The 19453-nt window shown below is 35.5% G+C and overlaps 1 protein-coding gene across 5 annotated transcripts in view; it reads left to right on the plus strand.

Annotated features, from left to right (window-relative positions):
- KATNAL1 (katanin catalytic subunit A1 like 1) overlaps nt 1-19453 on the plus strand; it is a 121494-nt gene that overhangs the window by 32754 nt on the left and 69287 nt on the right. For all 5 annotated transcript variants that reach the window (XR_008426437.1, XM_045188152.2, XM_045188154.2 and 2 more), the window contains one exon: nt 768-928. Coding sequence is in view for 4 of the 5 variants with exons in the window: in XM_045188152.2 (XP_045044087.1) it covers nt 768-928 (161 nt within the window). In the remaining variant the exon portion in view is untranslated. The remainder of the gene's footprint in view (nt 1-767; nt 929-19453) is intronic.

Raw genomic sequence — 19453 nt, forward strand, 5'->3', positions numbered from 1 at the left:
AAGTTACTTATGCTCTGCTAAATGTGCTTTCTGACTACTTATGCTCTGCTAAATGTGCTTTTTGCTAAAAAAACGGAATTGTTAAACTGAGTTTATAAATGTAAAAACACAAGAATTTCTACATAATAGGTGCTCAGTGAGATTTTTTTAAGTATAGGAAAAAATCTTGTCTTTGAGCTCAAAATAAACTTTACCTAGGACTTGAAAGAATTTAACAAAGCCAAAATAATTCAGATTTTAAGTGAAGGATAATTTACATAAAAATTAGAAGTGGGTAATTCACAGTTTTTTATTACCACAGGCTTTCAGATGCTCATGACAGGCAGGCATTTCATATTTAGTGATATTGGGAACAGGAAATGCTGGTCAAAATTTTGGTTGATAATTTTTTTGGAAGATATTGCCAAGTATGTTAAAAGGATTTAGCATTAATATTACAGATTTCTGAGAATGGCTAACTTATTACTGACTTAGTTGCTTATTTTAAGTTGTGTTCATGGTCATTACATTCCTTGGTAAAAATAAAGTTCCATTATGAAAGACGTATAACTACTTGCCCCATGAAGGCTGTTTTTCAAACCAGTTCCCAAGCTGCCTTCGGGTCTACATCACTTTAAATAGTTCTTTGTTTTTAATTTGTTTTAATGACTCATTTTGTATACTTTGAAAGACATTAAGAAAACTTACATTCTATAACAATTTATTATTTGCAATACATAAACTTTAAAAAGTTTTTGATATAAAGGCTACATACATATTTTTTCAAGGTTCGGCAAGAATTATTGGAAGAATATGAACAAGTTAAAAGTATTGTCAACACTTTGGAAAGTTTTAAAATGGACAAGCCCCCAGATTTTCCTGTGTCCTGTCAAGAAGAACCATTTAGAGATCCTGCAGTTTGGCCACCGCCTGTACCTGCGGAGCACAGGTAAACGGGACTTTATGTTGTCTTTAGGTATTTCTGTAGCTAATCAGTACTTAGAGTGAAGAAAGTGAAGCTTTATTTGAACAAGGGATGAAAAATCTTCTGGAGGGGGGCATGTAAATATAATATCTGTATAATTTTTACACCTATAGATTTATGGAGTTTATATTTGATAAAGAACAGAAGTTCATCACTTGTCATATATCCTGCTTTTAGAATGTTTTACTACTGTACTTAAAACAATAGAAATCTACTGGTCTTAAAATTTATCTGTTAAGTGAGGTCTTTTATTTATTTTGTTTTTTAGTTTCCTTTTTTAATAGTTGATTTTTTATTACATTTTTCCATTACCATTTATCTCCCCATGTCCCCTCTCTCTCCCTCCACCACAATCAGCACACTGTTGTTGGTGTCTATGAGTTCTTTTTTTGTTGTCGTTTGATCTCTCCACCTCCCCAAGCCCCTGCCAGAGTTGTCAGACTGCCCGCTATCTACGAGTATGTCTCTATTTTGCTTGTTAGTTCAGTTTGTTCATTAGATTCTACATATGAGTGAAATCATATGGTGTTTGTCTTTCTCTGACTGGCTTATTTCACTTAGCATAAAAATCTCCAGGTCCATTCATGCTGTTGCAAAGGGTAACATGTTCTTTTTTTTACGGCTGAGTAGTATTCCATTGTGTAAATGTACCATGGTGTCATCTACTGATGGACACTTGGCTGCTTCCCAATCTTGGCTATTGTAAATAATACTGCAATGAACATAAGGGTACATATATTCTTTTGAATTAATGTTTCAGGTTTCTTCAGATAAATTTTCAGAAGTGGAATTGCTGGGTCATAAGGCAGTTCCATTTTTTAATTTTTTGAGGTTAACTCCATACTGTTTTCCACAGTAGCTGCACCCATATGCGTTCTCACCAACATTGCATGAGGATCCCTTTTCTTCACATCCTTGCCAACACTTGTTGTTTGTTGATTTATTAATGATATCCATTCTGGCAGTTGTGTGGTGATATCTCATTGTGGTTTTAATTTGCATTTTTCTGACAATTAGTGACGTTGAGCTCCTTTTCATATGTTTATTGGACATCCTTATGTCTTCTTTGGAGTAGTGTCTATTCAGGTCCTTTGCCCATTTTTTAATTGGATTGTTTGTTTTTTTGGTGTTAAGTTGTATAAATTCTTTATAAATTTTGGAAATTAATCCCTTATCAGATGTAGCATTGGCAAACACGTTCTCCCATTCAGTGGGTTGTCTTTTCGTTTTGTTGATGGTTTCCTTTGCTGTGTAAAAACTTTTTAGTTTGATTTAGTCCACTTTGTTTATATTTTTTGTTTCCCTTGCCTGAGATATATATCAGAAACAATACTGCTATGAGCAAAGTTTGAGATTTTATTTTATTTTATTATTTTTAAAGATTTTATTTTTTAGAGAGAGGGGAAGGGAGAAAGAAAGAAGGGGAGAGAAACATCCATATGTGAGAGAAACATTGATCAGTTGCCTCTCACACGCCCTCAGCCAGGGGCCTGGCCTGCAACCTAGGCATGTGCCCTAACTGGGAATCTAACTGGCAACCTTTTGGTTTGTGGAACGATGCCCAATCCAGGAGCCACATCAGTTAGGGTATTATCTGAGATTTTACTGCCTATGTTTTCTTCTAGGATTTTTATGGTTTTGTATCTAATATCTGAGTCTTTAATCCATTTTGAATTTATTCTTGTGTGTGGCATATGAAGATGGTCTAGTTACATATTTCTGTACATATCTGTCCAATTTTCCCCACACAATTAATTGAATAAACAATCTTTATCTCATTATGTGTTTTTGTCTCCTCTGTCAGATAATGACTGTAAAGGTGAGGGTTTATTTCTGGGCTATTCTGTTCTATTGTCTTATATGTCTGTTTTTATGCCATTACGATGCTATTTTGATTACTGTGGACTTATAGTTTGATATTAGGTAGTGTGATTCCACCAATTTTTTTCTTCTTTCTCAAGATCGCTGTTGCCATTTGGGTTCTTTTGTGGTTCCATGTAAATTTTGGAATATATGTTCTAGTTCTGTGAAATGCATCATTGGTATCTAGTTAGGAATTGTGTTGAATTACTGATTGCTTTGTGTAGTATGGACATTTTAATGATGTTAATTCTTCCTATACCTGGACACAGTATATGCGTCCACTTACTTGTATCTTCAGTTTCTTCCTTCAGTATCTTATAATTTTCTGAGTACAGGCTTTTTCCATCTTTGTTTAGGTTTATTCCTAGGTATTTTATTCTTTTTGAAGCAATTGTGAATGGGATTGTTTTCTTCACTTCCCTTTTTGATAGTTTATTATTGGTGTATAAATATGCAACTCTTTTCTGGATATTAATTTTGTATCCTGCTAACTTTACTGAATTCATTTATCAGTTCTTGTAGTGTTTTGGTGGAATCTTTAGAGTTATCTATATATAGTATCATGTTATTGCAAATAATGACAGTTTTACTTCCTCCTTTCCAATTTGGATGCCTTTTATTTCTTCTTCTTGTCTGATTGCTATGGCTAGGACTTCCAGCACTATGTTGATTAACAGTGGTGAAAGCAGGTGTTCCTGTCTTGTTCCCAATCTCCCAGTCTTAAGGGTAACACTTGCAGTTTTTACCCATTGAGTATGATGCTGGCAGTGGATTTATCATATAAGACCTCTATTACATTTAGGTATGTTTCCTCTATTCCTACTTGGCTGAGCGTTTTTATCATAAATGGGTATGGAATTTATTAAGTGCTTTTTCTGCATCTGTTGATATGATCATGTGATTTTTATCCTTTATTTTGTTTATGTGATGTATCATGTTTATTGATTTGTGGTTATTGTACCAACCTTGCATCCCTGGAATAAATCCCATTTGAGAGTTTTAGCATCTATTTTCATCAGGGATATTGGCCTATAATTTTCTTTCTTTGTAGTGTCCTTATCTGGTATTGTAATTAGGATAATGCTAGCCTTGTAAAACGAGGCTGGGAGTCATCTTGCTTTTGAATTTTTGGGAATATTTTGAGGAGAGGTTAGTTCTTCTCGAAATGTTTGGTAAAATTGATCTGTGAAGCCACAGGGCTTTTGTTTCTTGGGAGCTTTTTGATTACTGTTTCAGTTTCTCTAGGTGTATTCTATCTATTGAGATTCTCTGATTCTTCTGATTTAGTTTTGGAAGATTATATGTTTCTAGGAATTTATACATTTTGCCCAGGTTGTCCAATTTGTTGGTATATAATTATTTGTAATAATTTCTTATAATACTTTGTATTTCTTTGGTGTCAGTTGTTATTTCTCCTCTTTCATTTTGATTTTATTTATTAGGGTCCTCTCTCTTTTTTTCTTGATGAGTCTGGTTAAAGGTTTGTCAGTCTTGTTTATCTTTTCAAAGAACCAACTCTTGGATTCACTGATCTTTTGTGTTAATTTTTTTAGACTCTATTTCATTTATTTCTGCTCTGATTTTTATTATATCCTTTCTTCTACTCTCTTTGGGCTTTGTTTGTTGTTCTTTATCAAGTTTCTTTAAGTATACAATTAGATTGTTTATTTGAGCCTTTTCTTGTTTCTTGAGATAGGCCTGTAGTGTTAGTACTTTCAGAACTGCTTTCCCTGTGTCCCACAGATTTTGGATTGTGTTCTCATTCTCATTTGTTTCAAAGAATCTTCTGATGTCGTCCTTTATGTCATTTTTTAAACCATTCATTGTTTAATAACATGTTATTTAGCTTCCATATCTTTGCGTATTTTTCACTTTTCTTCTTGGGATTGATTTCTAGTTTCATAGCATTATCAACAGAAATGATGTCCGATATGATGTTACTGAAATCATATTTGTTGAGACTTGTTTTGTGTCCTAACATGTGGTCTATCCTAGAAAACGTTGCATGTGCACTTGAAAAGAATGTATGTTCTGCTTTGGGTTGAAATGCTCTGAAGATACCAATTAAATCCATTTGGTCTAGTATGTTATTTAAGGCCACTGTCTCTTCATTGATATTTTGAATGGAAGATCTCTTCTTTGAAGTCAATGAGGTGTGAAAATCCCCTACTGTGACTGTATTTCTGTTGATCTCTCCCTTTATCTGTCCATCAGGATTTGTTTTATATATTTAGGTGCTCTTGTGTTGAGCACATAAATGTTTACTAGGGTTATATTCTCTTGTTCCCTTTATCATTATGTAGTGTCCTTCTTTGTCTCTTACTATAGCCTTGGTTTTAAATTCTGTTTTGTCGGATATAGATATTACTACCCCGAGTTTTTTTTTCTTTCCATTTGCATGAAATATATTTTTACTTTTAACCTGTGTTTATCTTTCAACTGAGGTTGGTCTCTTGTTTTCTTATCAATTCAGCTACCCTATGTCTTTTGATTGGAACATGTAATCATTTACATTTAAAGTGATAAATAATGATAGACATTGATAGATAATGTATTTATTGCCATTTTATTTTTTTAACTGTGTTTCTCTCTTTTTCTTTTTCTTCTTGTTAAAGCAAGCCCTTTATTATTTGTTTTAATACTGGTTTGGTGGTAACAAACTCCTTTATCTCTTTATAGTCTGGGAAGTTCTTTATTTTTCCTTCAACTTTATGTGATAGCCTTACTGGGTAAATGAGCCTTGGTTGTAGGTCCTTGCTTTTCATCACCTTGAATTTTTCATGCCATTCCCTTCTGGCCTGAAATGTTTCTGCTGAGAAATGAGATGACAGTCTTATGGGAGCTCCTTTGTAGGTAAGTATCTGCTTTTTTCTTGCAGCTTTTAATATTCTTTCCTTGTCTTTAAGCTTTGCCATTTTAATTATGATGTATCTTGATGTAGGCCTCTTTGGGTCCATCTTGTTTGGGACTCTCTGTGCTTCCTGCACTTGTGTGTCTTTTTCCTTCACCAGCTACTCACACAGCTGTAGTGCACTCTGCCCTCCTCGCCCAGGGGAGGTGGCTGCAATAGAAATTTTGTGTGTTGGCCCTTTGAAAGGCTGCCTGCGTCTCAATCCATCTGTCCATGATGGACAGAAACTGCTGCTTTTTTATAGCCAGATGTCATGTGGGCACCTTTCCTGGGTCTGTGCTCTAGGCCGTGGAGCCCAGATTGGGGTTTAGACCCTATATTCCTCAGGGGGGCTTACTGGCCACTGAAATATCCCTCCAGAACTTCAGCTACCACTTGTGGGAGCCCAGCCAGTTCTCTTGCGCCTCTGTACTTCCTACCAGTCTTGTGGTGATGTGGTTTCTTCCATGTATCCTTGGTTATAAGTCTTCTCTCCAGGTAGTGTTCAGTTGACTATTCAGAATGATTGTTGTATAATTTAGTTGTAATTTCAGTTTGGTTTTGTGAGGAGCTTTAGTGTAGCTTCTGCCACCATCTTGGATCCTCTTAAGTGAGGTCTTTTAGATTTCATAATGTCAGTATGAAAACTCGGTTGCTTTTTTTTTTTTTTGCTTTAAAATATTTTGCTTTTAAAGACTCTAACAACTTTCTGTGAAATACTAGACAGATTGGATTCATCTGGTTGGGCCCACAGCCAATTTCTGGAGTCTTAGTGTAGAAGAAACCTTACTTTTTCTTAAATATTAATGGTCAGGTTTTCTAGTGTGTCAGATAAAGCTCTAAGTTTATCTCCCTGATGCCCAGCCTTTGTATCATCTACGTAAACCTCTCCTTATTCTTTCTTGTTGTCTTATCTTTGCACAGTCCCCACCTAAGCAGTTTATATTCTTCAAGTCTCAGTTCAACTGTAATTCCTCTCTACAGCCTTTTTAAGTTTTCCCAGGCATGATGGTTTGTTCATAGCAGTTAGGCTGCATTTTTTTGTCTTTTCTCAAAACAAAAATAACAAACTTCCATTGCTAAGACAGGGTTTGACACCTAGGCATTCAAACAACATTTGATGAATAGCTCCATTAATTCCACAAGTGAGGAAAGTGAGACCTGAGAGACCCTGACCTGTAAGTTAGGCCAGATCAGAATCTGAGTTTAGTCTTTCTGGCTTTCATTCCCCCAGACTATGAAGTGGTGTGGCCAGAGTGTTGCATCACAGAAAATGTTTCCCTTTGGTCATTAATAAGGTTCTGTGTTTAACTTGTTGATCTCTTTCCAAAAGTATTTAAAGAACTGTGAAAAATGGTTAATTTATTCCTTCAGGTTTTTTCCATTGAGTTACAGATAATTTTATGATTTCCATTATAACAACACATGATGATTATTTTCTAAGGTCTGCAACAAAATAGTGCTTTCCTCAGATGTAACCACTTTCAGGTGTTTGGGATTAAGGTAACTTAACCCTCAGGAGGCAGTGTTTCAAGAATCATAGGATTGTTACCATGGAAGTTCCAAAGTAAATACTGAAATAAAGAAGTAATATCATTTTGATCTATCAGAACTTGAAAATTTTGTGTATGTATAAATAATAAAATACCTTGTTTTTATGAAAGTCATTAATTCAGAAATATACTTTGTTTAAAGCTAAAGGATGGCGATAATTGACGTAAACATTGTATAAGTTTAAGGTGTAAAATGTATGATTTGATACATGTTTTATATATTGCAATATGATTACCACCATAGCATTAGTAGACACCTCTTTCTCATCACATAATTATTATTGCCTTTTTGTTTGGGGAACCATTAAAATCTAGTCTCTTAGCAACTTTGAACTTTATAATAGAGGATTGTTGACTATAATCACTATACTCTGCATTAGATCTCTGGGGTTTATTTATTTACTGGTTGCAAGTTTGTACCCTTAAACAACATCATCTTCCCAGTTCCCTTAACTCCCCAACCCCTGGTAACCACAATTCTGTTGTCCGTTTTTGTAAGTTTGGCTTTTTTAGATTACACATATAAGTGATACCACACAGTATTTGTGTTTCTAAGTGTGCTTCCTCGCTTAGCATAATGCCCTCAGGGTTCACCCGTGGTGTTGCAAATGGCAGGGTTTTCTTCTTTCTCACGGCCGAATAATATTCCATTGTATAAATGTACCACATCTTCTTTATCCATTCATCTGTTCATGGATGCTGAGGTTGTTTCCATATGTTGTCTATTGTGAATAATGTTGCAGCAGTGAACAGGGGGATGCAGATAGCTCTTCAATATCCTGTTTTCATTTTCTTTAGATATAGACCCAGGGTTGGAATTGCTGGATCATCTGGTAGTTATATTTTAAATTTTTTGTGGGAATTCCACTCTGTTTTCCATTCTAATGGAACCAGTTTGTATTCACACCAACACCAAAAAGTACACAAGGATTCCCTTTTTTCCACATCCGTGACAACACTTATCTCTTATTTTTGATGATAGCAGTTGCAGTAGGTGTGAGGTGATACCTCATTGTGCTTTTAACTTGCATTTCCCTCGTGATTAGTAATGTTGAACATCTTTTCATGAACCTCTTGGCCATCTGTATGTCTTCTTTGGAAAAAATGTGTTTTTAGTTCCTCTGCCCATTTTTAAAATCAGATTGTTTTTCTTTTTTATTGAGTTGTATAATTTTTTTGTATATTTTGAACATTAACCCTTTATCTAATACATGGTTTGCAAATATTTTCTCCCATTTGGTAGGTTGTCTTTTCATTCTTTGTATTCTTTTGCTGTGATAAACCTTTTTTTTGTTTGGTGTAGTCCCACCTGTTGATTTTCACTTTTGTTGATTTTGTTTTTGGTGTCATAGACAAAAAAAATCATTGCTAAGACTAATACCAAGGGGATTCTTTACTATATTTTCTTCTAGGAGTTTTACAGTATATTAGGTCTTATATTTAAGTCTTTTAAATCCATTTCGAGTTTATTTTTGTGAATGGTGTAATTTAGGGGTTCCAATTTTATTTTTCTGCTGGTGGTTATTCACTTTTCTCAGCATCATTTGTTAAAGAGACTATGCTTTCCATACTGAGTGTTTTTGGCTCTCGTCAAATATTAATTAAACATATACAGAGGTTTATTTCAGGCCTCTCCATTTTGTTTCAATTGTCTGTGTCTGTTTTTGTGTCAGTACTATACTGTTTTAATTACTGTAGCTTTGTAATATGGTTTGGTGCCAGGAATATGATGTGATACCTCTTGCATTGTTCTTTTTTCTCATGATTGCTTTGGCTGTTTAGGGTCTTTTGTAGTTCCATACAAATTTTAGGATTATTTTTCCTGTTTCTATGAAAAATGCCATTGAAATTTTGATAGGGATTGTGTTGATTCTATAGATGGCTTTGGGTAGAATGGACAATTGAACAATATTAACCTTTGATCCATGAACACAGGCTATATTTCCATTTGTATGTTCTTTAATTTCTTTTATTAAAGTTTTATAGTTTTCATTGTACATATCTTTCACTTCCTATTTTATTGTTTTCATGCTATTGTGAATGGGGTAGTTTTTCTTTATGTCTTTTTCAGATATTTTGTCACTAGTTTGTAAAAACACGCTGATTTCTATATGTTGATTGTATATCCTACAATTTTACTAAATTCATTGATTAGTTCCAACAGTTGTTTTGGTTGAGTCTTTTCTATTTTTAAGATCATATCACCTGCAAATGATGCCAGTAATTGCATCTTCCATTTTGGTTTGGATGCTTTTTTAGTTCTTTGTCTTGTCTAATTGCTCTGGCTAGGACTTGTGCAGTGTTTAATAAAAGTGGTGACAGTGGGCATCCTTATCCTATTTGTGATCTTAGAGGAGAAGCCTATAGTTTTTCACTGTTGAGTATAATGTTAACTGTGGGTTTGTCATGTACATGGCCTTTATCATGTTAAGGTATGTTCTTTTTATATCCGATTTGTTGAGGGTTTTTAATTATGAAAGAATGTTGCATTTTGTCAAGTAATTTTTCTGCATCTATTAAGATGGTCATACGATTTGTATTTTTCATCCCATTAATGTGGTAGATACATTTATTGATTTGCATAAGTTGAACCAACCTGGCATGTCAGGAATAAATCTTATGTGGTAATGGTGTATAATCCTTTCTAATATGTTGTTGAATTTGTTTTGTTAATATTTTGTTGAGAGTTTTTGCCTCTGTGTTCATTAGGGATATTGGTTTGTAGTGGGTTTTTTTTTTTTTTTTAATTTCAGGTCTTTATCTGGCTTGCTATAATTATGGCCTCATAAAATGAGTTTGGAAGTGTTCCCTCTTCAAATTTTTGGAAGACTTTGAGAAGGATTGGTGTTAACTCTTCTTCAGATGTTTGGTGGAATTTACCAGTGCAGCCATTTGGTCGTAGGGGTAACTTTCAATATAGGAGAAACCTGTTCTGAATGGCTAGAGCACTGTGATGTATTTCAAAAAGCAGTGGCCACAGATAATAACTCTAATATTCGTGGCTCAAACTGCATAGAAAGTGTGGCTGGCTTTTCCCTTTGATGAACTCTTACCTGAAAACTTCTCATTAGAGAAACACTAGCCCAGGTATTTCCTTTTCTTTGTCCTCACTAAACTGCCCATTAAACAGACCTGATTTATTTTTATACTTGTGCTTTAATCTTTACTGGTAATGAAAGTGAAAGTTGAATGGACCAGAATGTAGTTCTCTGAATGGCCATTCTCCATGCTAAATTAAAAAAAAAAAGTTTTTCTTGTATGTAGCCATTGTGTGTATTTTTTCCCTCTGTCGGTCAGAAACTGTTAATAAAAAATTGAGGACTGTGAATTGCCTGGGGGAAAAATTTTTATTCTTATGTATATCATCAACAATGATAGAAAAATACCCATCAACTCCACAAGGTTCTGCTAGTGAAGAAATTCTGTTTAATACGTGGAGTACTAGCATGGGATAAACTTTATGAGTAAGATTGTTACATAAGCAGAGGCACAGATGGTCCATCACATAGCATCATGGTGACATGTGTGTAAGGCAGATGTTAACCAAGTAAAATTTACTCAGGTTTGCAGCGCAGAATGTGTTCATGAGCTAATAAAATAAGTAAATACTAATATTGTAAGTTTAGGGTTAAAAGTTATGAGAAGTTAGAGTTATATAATATTTTTCTGCTTTTACTATTTTTTCCTAAAGGTTACAGAAGACATACTAAAATTTTCACTTAGAGATAGTGAATAATGGATATAGTCATAAGTTATTTTTGCGTCTGTACGATCTAGGTTTGAAGTCAACTTCTGACACTAGCTTGCTTTATGACCTTGAGCAGGTTATTTAGCCTCTTATAACATTAGCTTCACTGTCTGTAAAACTGGAATCTCTACCTCATTAAATTAATTAAGATAATTTAATGTCTAAGACAGGAACTGGCAAGTAATAAGTAATTAAAATACATGGTCAGTTTTGAAAGAAAGTACCACAGTGGGTTTTTTTTTTTCAGATAAATCAGTGAATAACAGAATTAAAAAACGATAGCCTCTTTCATAAAATTCCTCAAGGAAATTTATTGTTCTTCCCTGAACAATCTACATAATTCCTTAATTTTCTAAAACATTTTGAATAACTCTGGCAGAGAGGATATGGCTTTTTAAGTGGCTAAATCTCATGAAGTTAATTATCATTTTCAGGGAAAGAATGATAACTAATTATTGGTCACTTCCTGAATGTTTTGCAAGCATTATCTTATGTAACCCTCCAGTGATACCATGAAGTAGGTACTGTTACTGTGTACCCATATTACTATTGCTAGTTTATTGTTATGAACCCCATTTACACCTGAGAAATTTGAAGCTTGTACAGATTGTAATTTTCCCAACGTTATCTGAACAAAAGAGAGGGAGAGCTAGGATTTGGACCCAGGTCTCCTCCAGTTCAGGAGTCTTATTTATATCTACTCTGCTATGTTACTTTCCTACAAAACTTAGTGGTGTCTGTGGGTATGTTTTGATATCATCTGTATATCCTGATAAATTCACTTGATTAAATTCTTATTAGAGGTGGGAGGAGAAATGCTAAATTAAATAAATACTGATATTTTAAATGAAATTAAAAAAAATTCTCAATGGGAACATCACACTGAAATTACAGTGGAAGTCCATAGGAACATAGAATTTACTTTACTTCATTTTGCACAAAATGTTTCCATGATGCATCTGATGTGTTTGGCATTAGGCATGAATTTGGTAGCCCTGTTCATGAGTCTGTCCTTTTCACTTCATGGACTTCTAACACAAAACTCCTTTATCCCCATTGCTGCACGGCAAGGCACTCTGTTTACTATAGGTTCCAGCAGTGGTTTGGAAGTTATGCCCTGTATGTCACGCTTATGCTGAGTTCAGTCATGATCCTATTTTCAGTCACTGGCAGCTGCTTGGATGAATCAAAACAACCTTTTACTATTTTTTTTGAAGTATATTTTCTTGATTATGCTATTACAGTTTTCCCAATTTCTTCCCCTTTCCCCCCCCACAAACCCTCCAGCATTCCCCCTACATAGTTCATGTTCATGGATTGTACATATAAGTTCTTTGAGTTCTCTGTTTCCTATACCATTTTGATCTCTCCCTGTCTATTTTTTGCCTACCAATTATGATTCTTCTTCCCTGTACCTTTCCTCCCTATTCCTCCCTTCCCCCTTCCCACTGAAATCCCTCTGTGTGATGTCCATTTCTCTGATTCTGTTCCTGTGCTAGTTGTTTGCTTAGTTTCTGTTTTTGTTGTTTTCTTTTAGGTTCATTTGTTGATAGTTGTGAGTTTGCTGTCATTTTACTGTTCATATTTTTTATCTTCTTTTTCTTAGATAAATCCCTTCAACATTTCATATAATAATGGCTTGGTGATGATGAACTCCTTTAACTTGACCTTATCTGGGAAGCACTTTATCTGCCCATCCATTCTACATGATAGCTTTGCTGGATACAGTAATCTTGGATGGAGGTCCTTGCCTTTCATGACTTCAAATATTTCTTTACAGCCCCTTCTTGCCTGCAAGTTTTCTTTTGAGAAATCAGCTGATTGTGTTATGGGCACTCCTTTGTAGGTAACTCTCTCCTTTTCTCTCGCTGCTTTTAAGATTCCCTCCTTATCTTTAATCTTGTGTAATGTAATTATGATGTGCCTTGGTGTGTGCTTCCTTGGATCCAACTTGTTTGGGAGAGTCTGAGCTTCCTGGACTTCCTGGAAGTCTGTTTCCTTTGCCATATTGGGGAAGTTCTCCTTCATTATTTTTTTCAAATAAGTTTTCAATTTCTTGCTGTTGTTCTTCTCCTTCTAGCACCCCTATGATTTGGAAGTTGGAACGTTTATAAGGTTGTCTTGGAGGTTCCTAAGCCTCTCCTAATTTTTCTGAATTCTTGTGTCTTCATTCTATTCTGCTTGAATGTTCATTTCTTCTTTCTGCTCCAAATTGTTGATTTGAGTCCCGGTTTCCTTTCCTTCACTGTTGGTTCCCTGTATATTTTTATTTCACTTTGCATAGCCTTCACTTCTTCCTCTATTTTGCGACCATACTCAATCATTTCTGTGAGCATCCTGATTACCAGTGTTTTGAAATGTGCATCTGATAGGTTGGCTATTTCTTCATCGCTTAGTTGTATTTTTGGAGCTTGGATCTGTTCATTGATTTGGGCCATATTTTTTTTGTCTCCATGAGTCTGTTATGTAGTAAGGGGCAAAGCCTTAGATGTTCTCCAGGGTCTCAAGAGGGAATAGTGCCACTTCCTTGGCTCTTGGCAGGCTTTCAGTTACTTCCCCCACTACTCACAAGCTCCCTTCTGGTGCTAATAATTCCCAGGTGGGTGGCTTTGTGTACATTCTAGGACCCTGTGGGTCTCTCCAACAACCTCTCCTGTGAGGCCTGGAGTTTCTCCTTCTGCCTCAACCCCTGTGGGTTTTTTTCAGTTATTGGTTTTGAGGCTTTATTTCCCCACACTGGAACCCTGGGGTGTGTAGCCTGTCTCACTTCCCGGTTGTTCTCCCAGTTTATCTGCATGCAAATTGTGGGACTGCCTGGTCCGCCAGCTGCAGTCTCGCCTGCCAGATTTTCTAGCTGCTGCCTTGCTGTGCATCCTCTCTGCCTGTGCTGCCCATCTCCACCCCTCCTACCAGTCTGAATGAAATGTTTCTTCTTTAACTCCCTGGTTGTCACAGTTCCATACAGTTCAATTTTCTGGCAGTTCTGGTTATTTTTTGTTTTTAAATTTGTTGTTGTCCTTCATTTGGATGTGTGAGGAAACAGAGTGTATCTATCTATACCTCCATCTTCAAATGTTAGCTATTTTAAAGTTACATATTTTAAGAGATGGTAGTAAAAATATGATACACAAGCCTGAAATAAATTTTTTGTCTTATTCTGTACAGGTGAACTGGAACACTAATAGACCCTCTAATGTTACTTCATCTGGAAGTAGCATAATGTGTTTCTGTGTAGATATTGAAAATAAAATTTATTTTTATTAAATTTGTGTTATTTTGTAGGCATTGAAGTTGTTGCTTTATGTTTCTTTGGGTACCCTAATAGATTAAGTAACTGCTAGCATTTAAAATTACAGTTTGCAGTGGGAAAAGATCAGTTAAGGCCAAGGTCAAGTACCAATAGACAGTAAACTAGTGTCTCATCCTCATAAGTCTTTCACTCAGGCTCTGGCTCAGTTACTCTCCTGGGATTAGGAGGTAAGAGAGCAAATTTTTCTGTTGGTTCTACCACTAATTGAGTGTTCCTCCAAATTAAGTTTACTTTTCTGTGTCTCATTTTTCTCCTCTGTAAAATGTATATGGTGATGAAATTGTTTTGTAAATTTGTTTCGAAGTCTTAGGAAGAAAAACGTGTTATTGGTCTATCCGACATATTTTATGAGCATTCATCATATGCTATACGTTATCCCTGTCCCTGTGGAAAGTATAAAGGTAGTCACTCCCTCCCTACCCCCTACCCTCCCCTACCCCCACCCACAGACCTTGGGCTCAAGAACCAGTAAGAGAAAATAATCCAGACATCCTGGGGAGCTTGAGCTAGGATGTTGGCACCTATTGTATGCCCAGTACTATGCCAGTACTATGCTGGGATGCAGAAAAGACACTATCCCTGCCCTCCTAAACATACGGTCTTAGAGAAAAATGGGTGTGAGAACCATTACTGAGGTAAAATGGACTGGATTTGCTGATGACTGAGATACAGAGAATGAGAGAAATATTGGAGCAGATAATGAAATTTCTAGACCAAGCTATTGAATAGAACTTGGAAATGTGAACCAGAGTTTAAGAGAGATTGACACTAGTGGTGGTTATTTAGGAATCATCAGGAAGCAAGAAATTTTAAGAAAGAAAATTTAAGGTCATTCCTTATATAGTAGAATAAGTTACTTGCCTGATATGATTCACAGGTTGAGATTATACTCATTTTCTTAACATTCTGGGGTCATATTCTTTTTTACAATCTTGTTTGTGGAGAATGGGGTGGACTCTTATTTTTAGACTTTGGGTAGAATGTAGGTAGCAGTGCTGACTAACCACAATGACTGACATTTACCAAGTTCTTGACTGTGAACCAGGTACTGTGCTGATATGCCCTTTACATGGTTTATTTCTTAATCTTCACAACCACCCTCTAAAATAGGTACTATTATTATCATCCCTAGTTTTTAGAAGACATTGAGGTTTAAAGATTCTAAGCAGTTTTATCAAATTCTGTGTGGGTCAAATAAGGTAGGGTTGAGAATTGAAATGAATTTAGCAACATGGAGCTCATTGGTGACTTTGATGAGCATTTTGGGTGGAATGGTGGAGAATAACAGAGTGGGTTCAGAGAATGGTATGAGAGGAATTGAAAACAATGAATATATGCAATTGTTCAACAAGTCTTGCTGAAAAGAGGAGCAGAGAAATTGAGTGGTAGTTAGGAAGGACAAAGAGTCAAGATTCATTATTTTGGAGGGAAAGGAATAACAGAATGTTTGTATGCTGATGAAAATGCTCCAGAAAGATGTGGAACAGCCCTGGCCAGATGGGTCACTTGGTTGGAGCATTGTCTTGTGCACCAAGAGATTGTGGGTTCAATTTCCAGTCAGGGCACATACCTAGGTTGTGGGTTCGAGCCCTGATTGGGATTTGTATGGGAGGCAACTGAATGATGTTTCTCACATCGATGTGTCTATCTCTCTCTCTCCTCCTCCCCTCCCTTTCTCTCTCTGTAAAATCAATAAACATATTCCCAGGTGAGGATTAAAAAAAGAAAAGAAAAGAAAATGGGGGAACATTAAAAATGCATGGGAAAGAGTGGACAATTATGGAGTGATGTGCTTGAATAGACAAGAGGAGACGGAACCTAGTGCACCAGTGAAGGGTGTGTGGATAGCTGACTCAGGGTAACGGGAGGGAAGGTGGTTAAGTTATTTGAACGTGGATGCAGAGAAGTAGGTTGATACGCAGGTGAGCACTTGTCGAAGATCTCTTCTGATTACTTTAGAGGGAGAAAAAGCAAGATTGTCTGAGAGTGAGGGCAGAGGGCAGATGTTTCCCAGGGTCTAGATTCTGATCGAAAGTATGCCAGGAGTCAAAGTCATTCATTTGGCTGTTTTATTTCTTCTATGTTTTCTCTAGGGAATATTTGTTTTATTTTACAGGACTCAGTACTCATTTGAAATCTTCACTTTGGAATTCTAGGTATTTATTACAATAAGTGCCTAAAAACTTGGTGTTTTGTTATATTTTTATATTACAGAAAACACAACTGAAAGATAGAAATTTTAATTCATTAGAGATAAACTAAGGAATGGGAACAAGATAGTGGTAAGTGAGAATGAGATCATAACACATTACTTTAAAATTTTTATTGAAGAAAACGTTTGCCTTGCTGCGCATTAGCCATTGTCATTTCGCTTCTTTGCTCCTTTGGTATCTGCTAAACTGTACACTGTTCATCTATTGCCTTTCACTGCACCTTCTCCTTAACTGGAAGTCTTGGATCTCCATTCATTGAATTGGGACTGAATTCTTGAAGATAACTTCCTGATTTAATAGCGGGTTACCTCTTTTCAAGACTGACTGTGTTTAACTTTTGTAACACTTGATAATCTTTATCATCTTTCTTCTTTGGAACTCCATTCTTATAGCTTCTGTGGTATTACACTACTCTCCTTTTCTCCTGCTTTTCTTTTTTCTGACCGTGGCCTCTTCTCTTTGTCTTACCTCCTTCCTGTGTTCCATAGTTCTCACCCCACTGCTCTTCCTGTATTTAGTTCAGCTCAACATATTCAGCATCTGCTTGCACTAGTACTAGGCACTAGGGATGCAAAGAGCAAGAGACTGATTCCTGCCCTCCAGGAGCTCAGGTACTAGGAAGGCTGTTTCCTTTTCCCAGAGCTGGATAATTAACCAGGCTTTGAGGTTGTCATCTTAACTCTGCCCCTAGTGTTTGCGAGAACCAGCCATTCAACCTCTCTATCTTTCTCTTCTATAAATCAGAGATCAGTTCTACAGTTACATCATGGGGCTATTTTGAGAATTAAATGGTTGAATACAAGTAAAGTATAAAGAACAGCCTGGCACATAGAAATGCTCAAGAAATATTCGTAGTTTTCATTACCTACCTCCCTGCCCCTTCACCCCGGGCCACTCGATATTCAGATGGCTAATGCCCTCAACCTCATTTAGGTCTTTGTTTACATGTCGCTTTTTTACCCTAACCACCTTACTTAAAATATTTGCCCTCTCACTTGTCATCATTCTATATCTTTACCCTGCTTTATTTTTCTTTATAGTATTTATTGCTGACTTCTATGATATTGTGTTTATGTGTAAGCTCTGTAAGATCAAGGCCTTTGATTTTTTCACTGCTGTCACCTCAGAACCAAGAATAGTGCCTGACACAAGGTAGGCACTCGATAAATGTTTGTTGAGTGAATGAATAAATAAAATGCTTATTTAGACCATGTGTTTACCAATTGCTTTGTTCACTGTTCCTTGCATTTCACTTTTTCTAGATTCAGTTTCTTCTTTGCTGAGGCATATCTTTAAAAGTTCTTACAAAGGTCTCTATTAATGGTAAACTCTCATTTTGGTCTGAAAATGTCTTTATTTTCCTATCACTTTTAAATGGTAGTTTAGTATAAAACACTAGATTAAGAGTTATTTTTATCCTCTGTAGATGATGACGACATCATCATCTTCTTGAAGATGACATTAGTAGTGGTATTATTTTGCCTCTGGCTTATATTATCAGTCTAATTGTTGTTTATGGATAACTTATTCTCTCTCATTGTTTTTATGCTTTTTTGTGTGTCCCTGGTATTAAACTGTTTCGCTATGAATTTTCTAAGTGTGCATTTATTTTTACTTATACCACCTAAGACTTGTGCTTATTTTGTTCCTAACTTTTTATGCTTTTAACCATTTTAAGTATTCACTTTATAGCTATAACTCATAGTTCTATTATCAGAAGTTATTGGAAATCTTACCCTTTTTATTTCTGATGGCTCTTGTTTGTGGTGAAGTTGAGAATGTTTCTTCAAGGTTTCGGTTATTCTAGTGTGTGGCTTGTTTGGAGAAATGGTATTCCTGTGTTTGTTTCATCCAGGTGACTTAGGGATGTCACTTGCTTAACACAACTTTTAGGTAAATTCCTTTGCTCAAAGTAGTATAAAACTGAATCCCAAGTCACATGTCCTTATAATCTAAAAGAATGCCCTTGTCTACCATTGTCCATCTAGTTTTAAGGTCTGTAGATTGACGCAGAAAATAAATTAATAATTTTAAGATTTTCAAGTTCAAAACTCTTTAGAGTTAAATGGAAAAGTCATGGGCCTATTTTTTTAATTTTTAAAATTTTTTAATTAAATTTGTTGGGATGACATTGGTTTATGAGATTATATAGGATTCAAGTGTACATTTCTGTGATAGCATCATCCATATATTGCATTATGTGCCCACCACCCAAAGTCAAGCCTTCTTCCATCACCATATATTTAATGCCAAAGAAGAACAAGGTACAATCAAATAATTAACCTGCCTGAGAGTGGTGGAATTCTACCATTAGGCTAAACAATTAGTAATGTTATCATCTTCTTTCCCTGCACCTTTGAAGTGATAGAATGACTGGCTTTGTGACTTAAAATGAGGCTTAGATGTCCCATCAGAATCACTGACAAGAATCCAGTAACTATCCTAGCTGAAATAATCTGGTTGTGGGTAACATCAAAATGCTAAGAAGACAACCTCCATGATGTTAAATGGAATTGTATAACATTTGTGTGCAGCTCCAGGTTTTATACCTGATGAAATTTCTAGTTAAATGTTACTTTCATTACCTTGAATGATGATTATCTTCTGTAGTGGGTAAGCATTCCTCAACTCCAGGAAGATTTAGAATTAAGAATAAAAATATCTAAGAGTATCAAAGTTATAATAATATTTTTCTGCTAAGGGATGTGCACATTACTACATATTAATTATTTCAAGTATTTATAATTAAAGAAAATATGGCTAATAAAGTATACAATTGCTATTTAAAATGTATTATGGAATGATTTATATCTGTGATTTTTTTTACAAAAAAATTATGTTAACTACTTCTGGGGAACATTTAGGAAAAATATATGCCTGTCTTACAAGTTTAATTTACTAGGCTTATAAAA

The sequence above is a fragment of the Desmodus rotundus genome, chromosome 3, assembly GCF_022682495.2.
Source record: "Desmodus rotundus isolate HL8 chromosome 3, HLdesRot8A.1, whole genome shotgun sequence".
Lineage (NCBI taxonomy): Eukaryota > Metazoa > Chordata > Mammalia > Chiroptera > Phyllostomidae > Desmodus > Desmodus rotundus.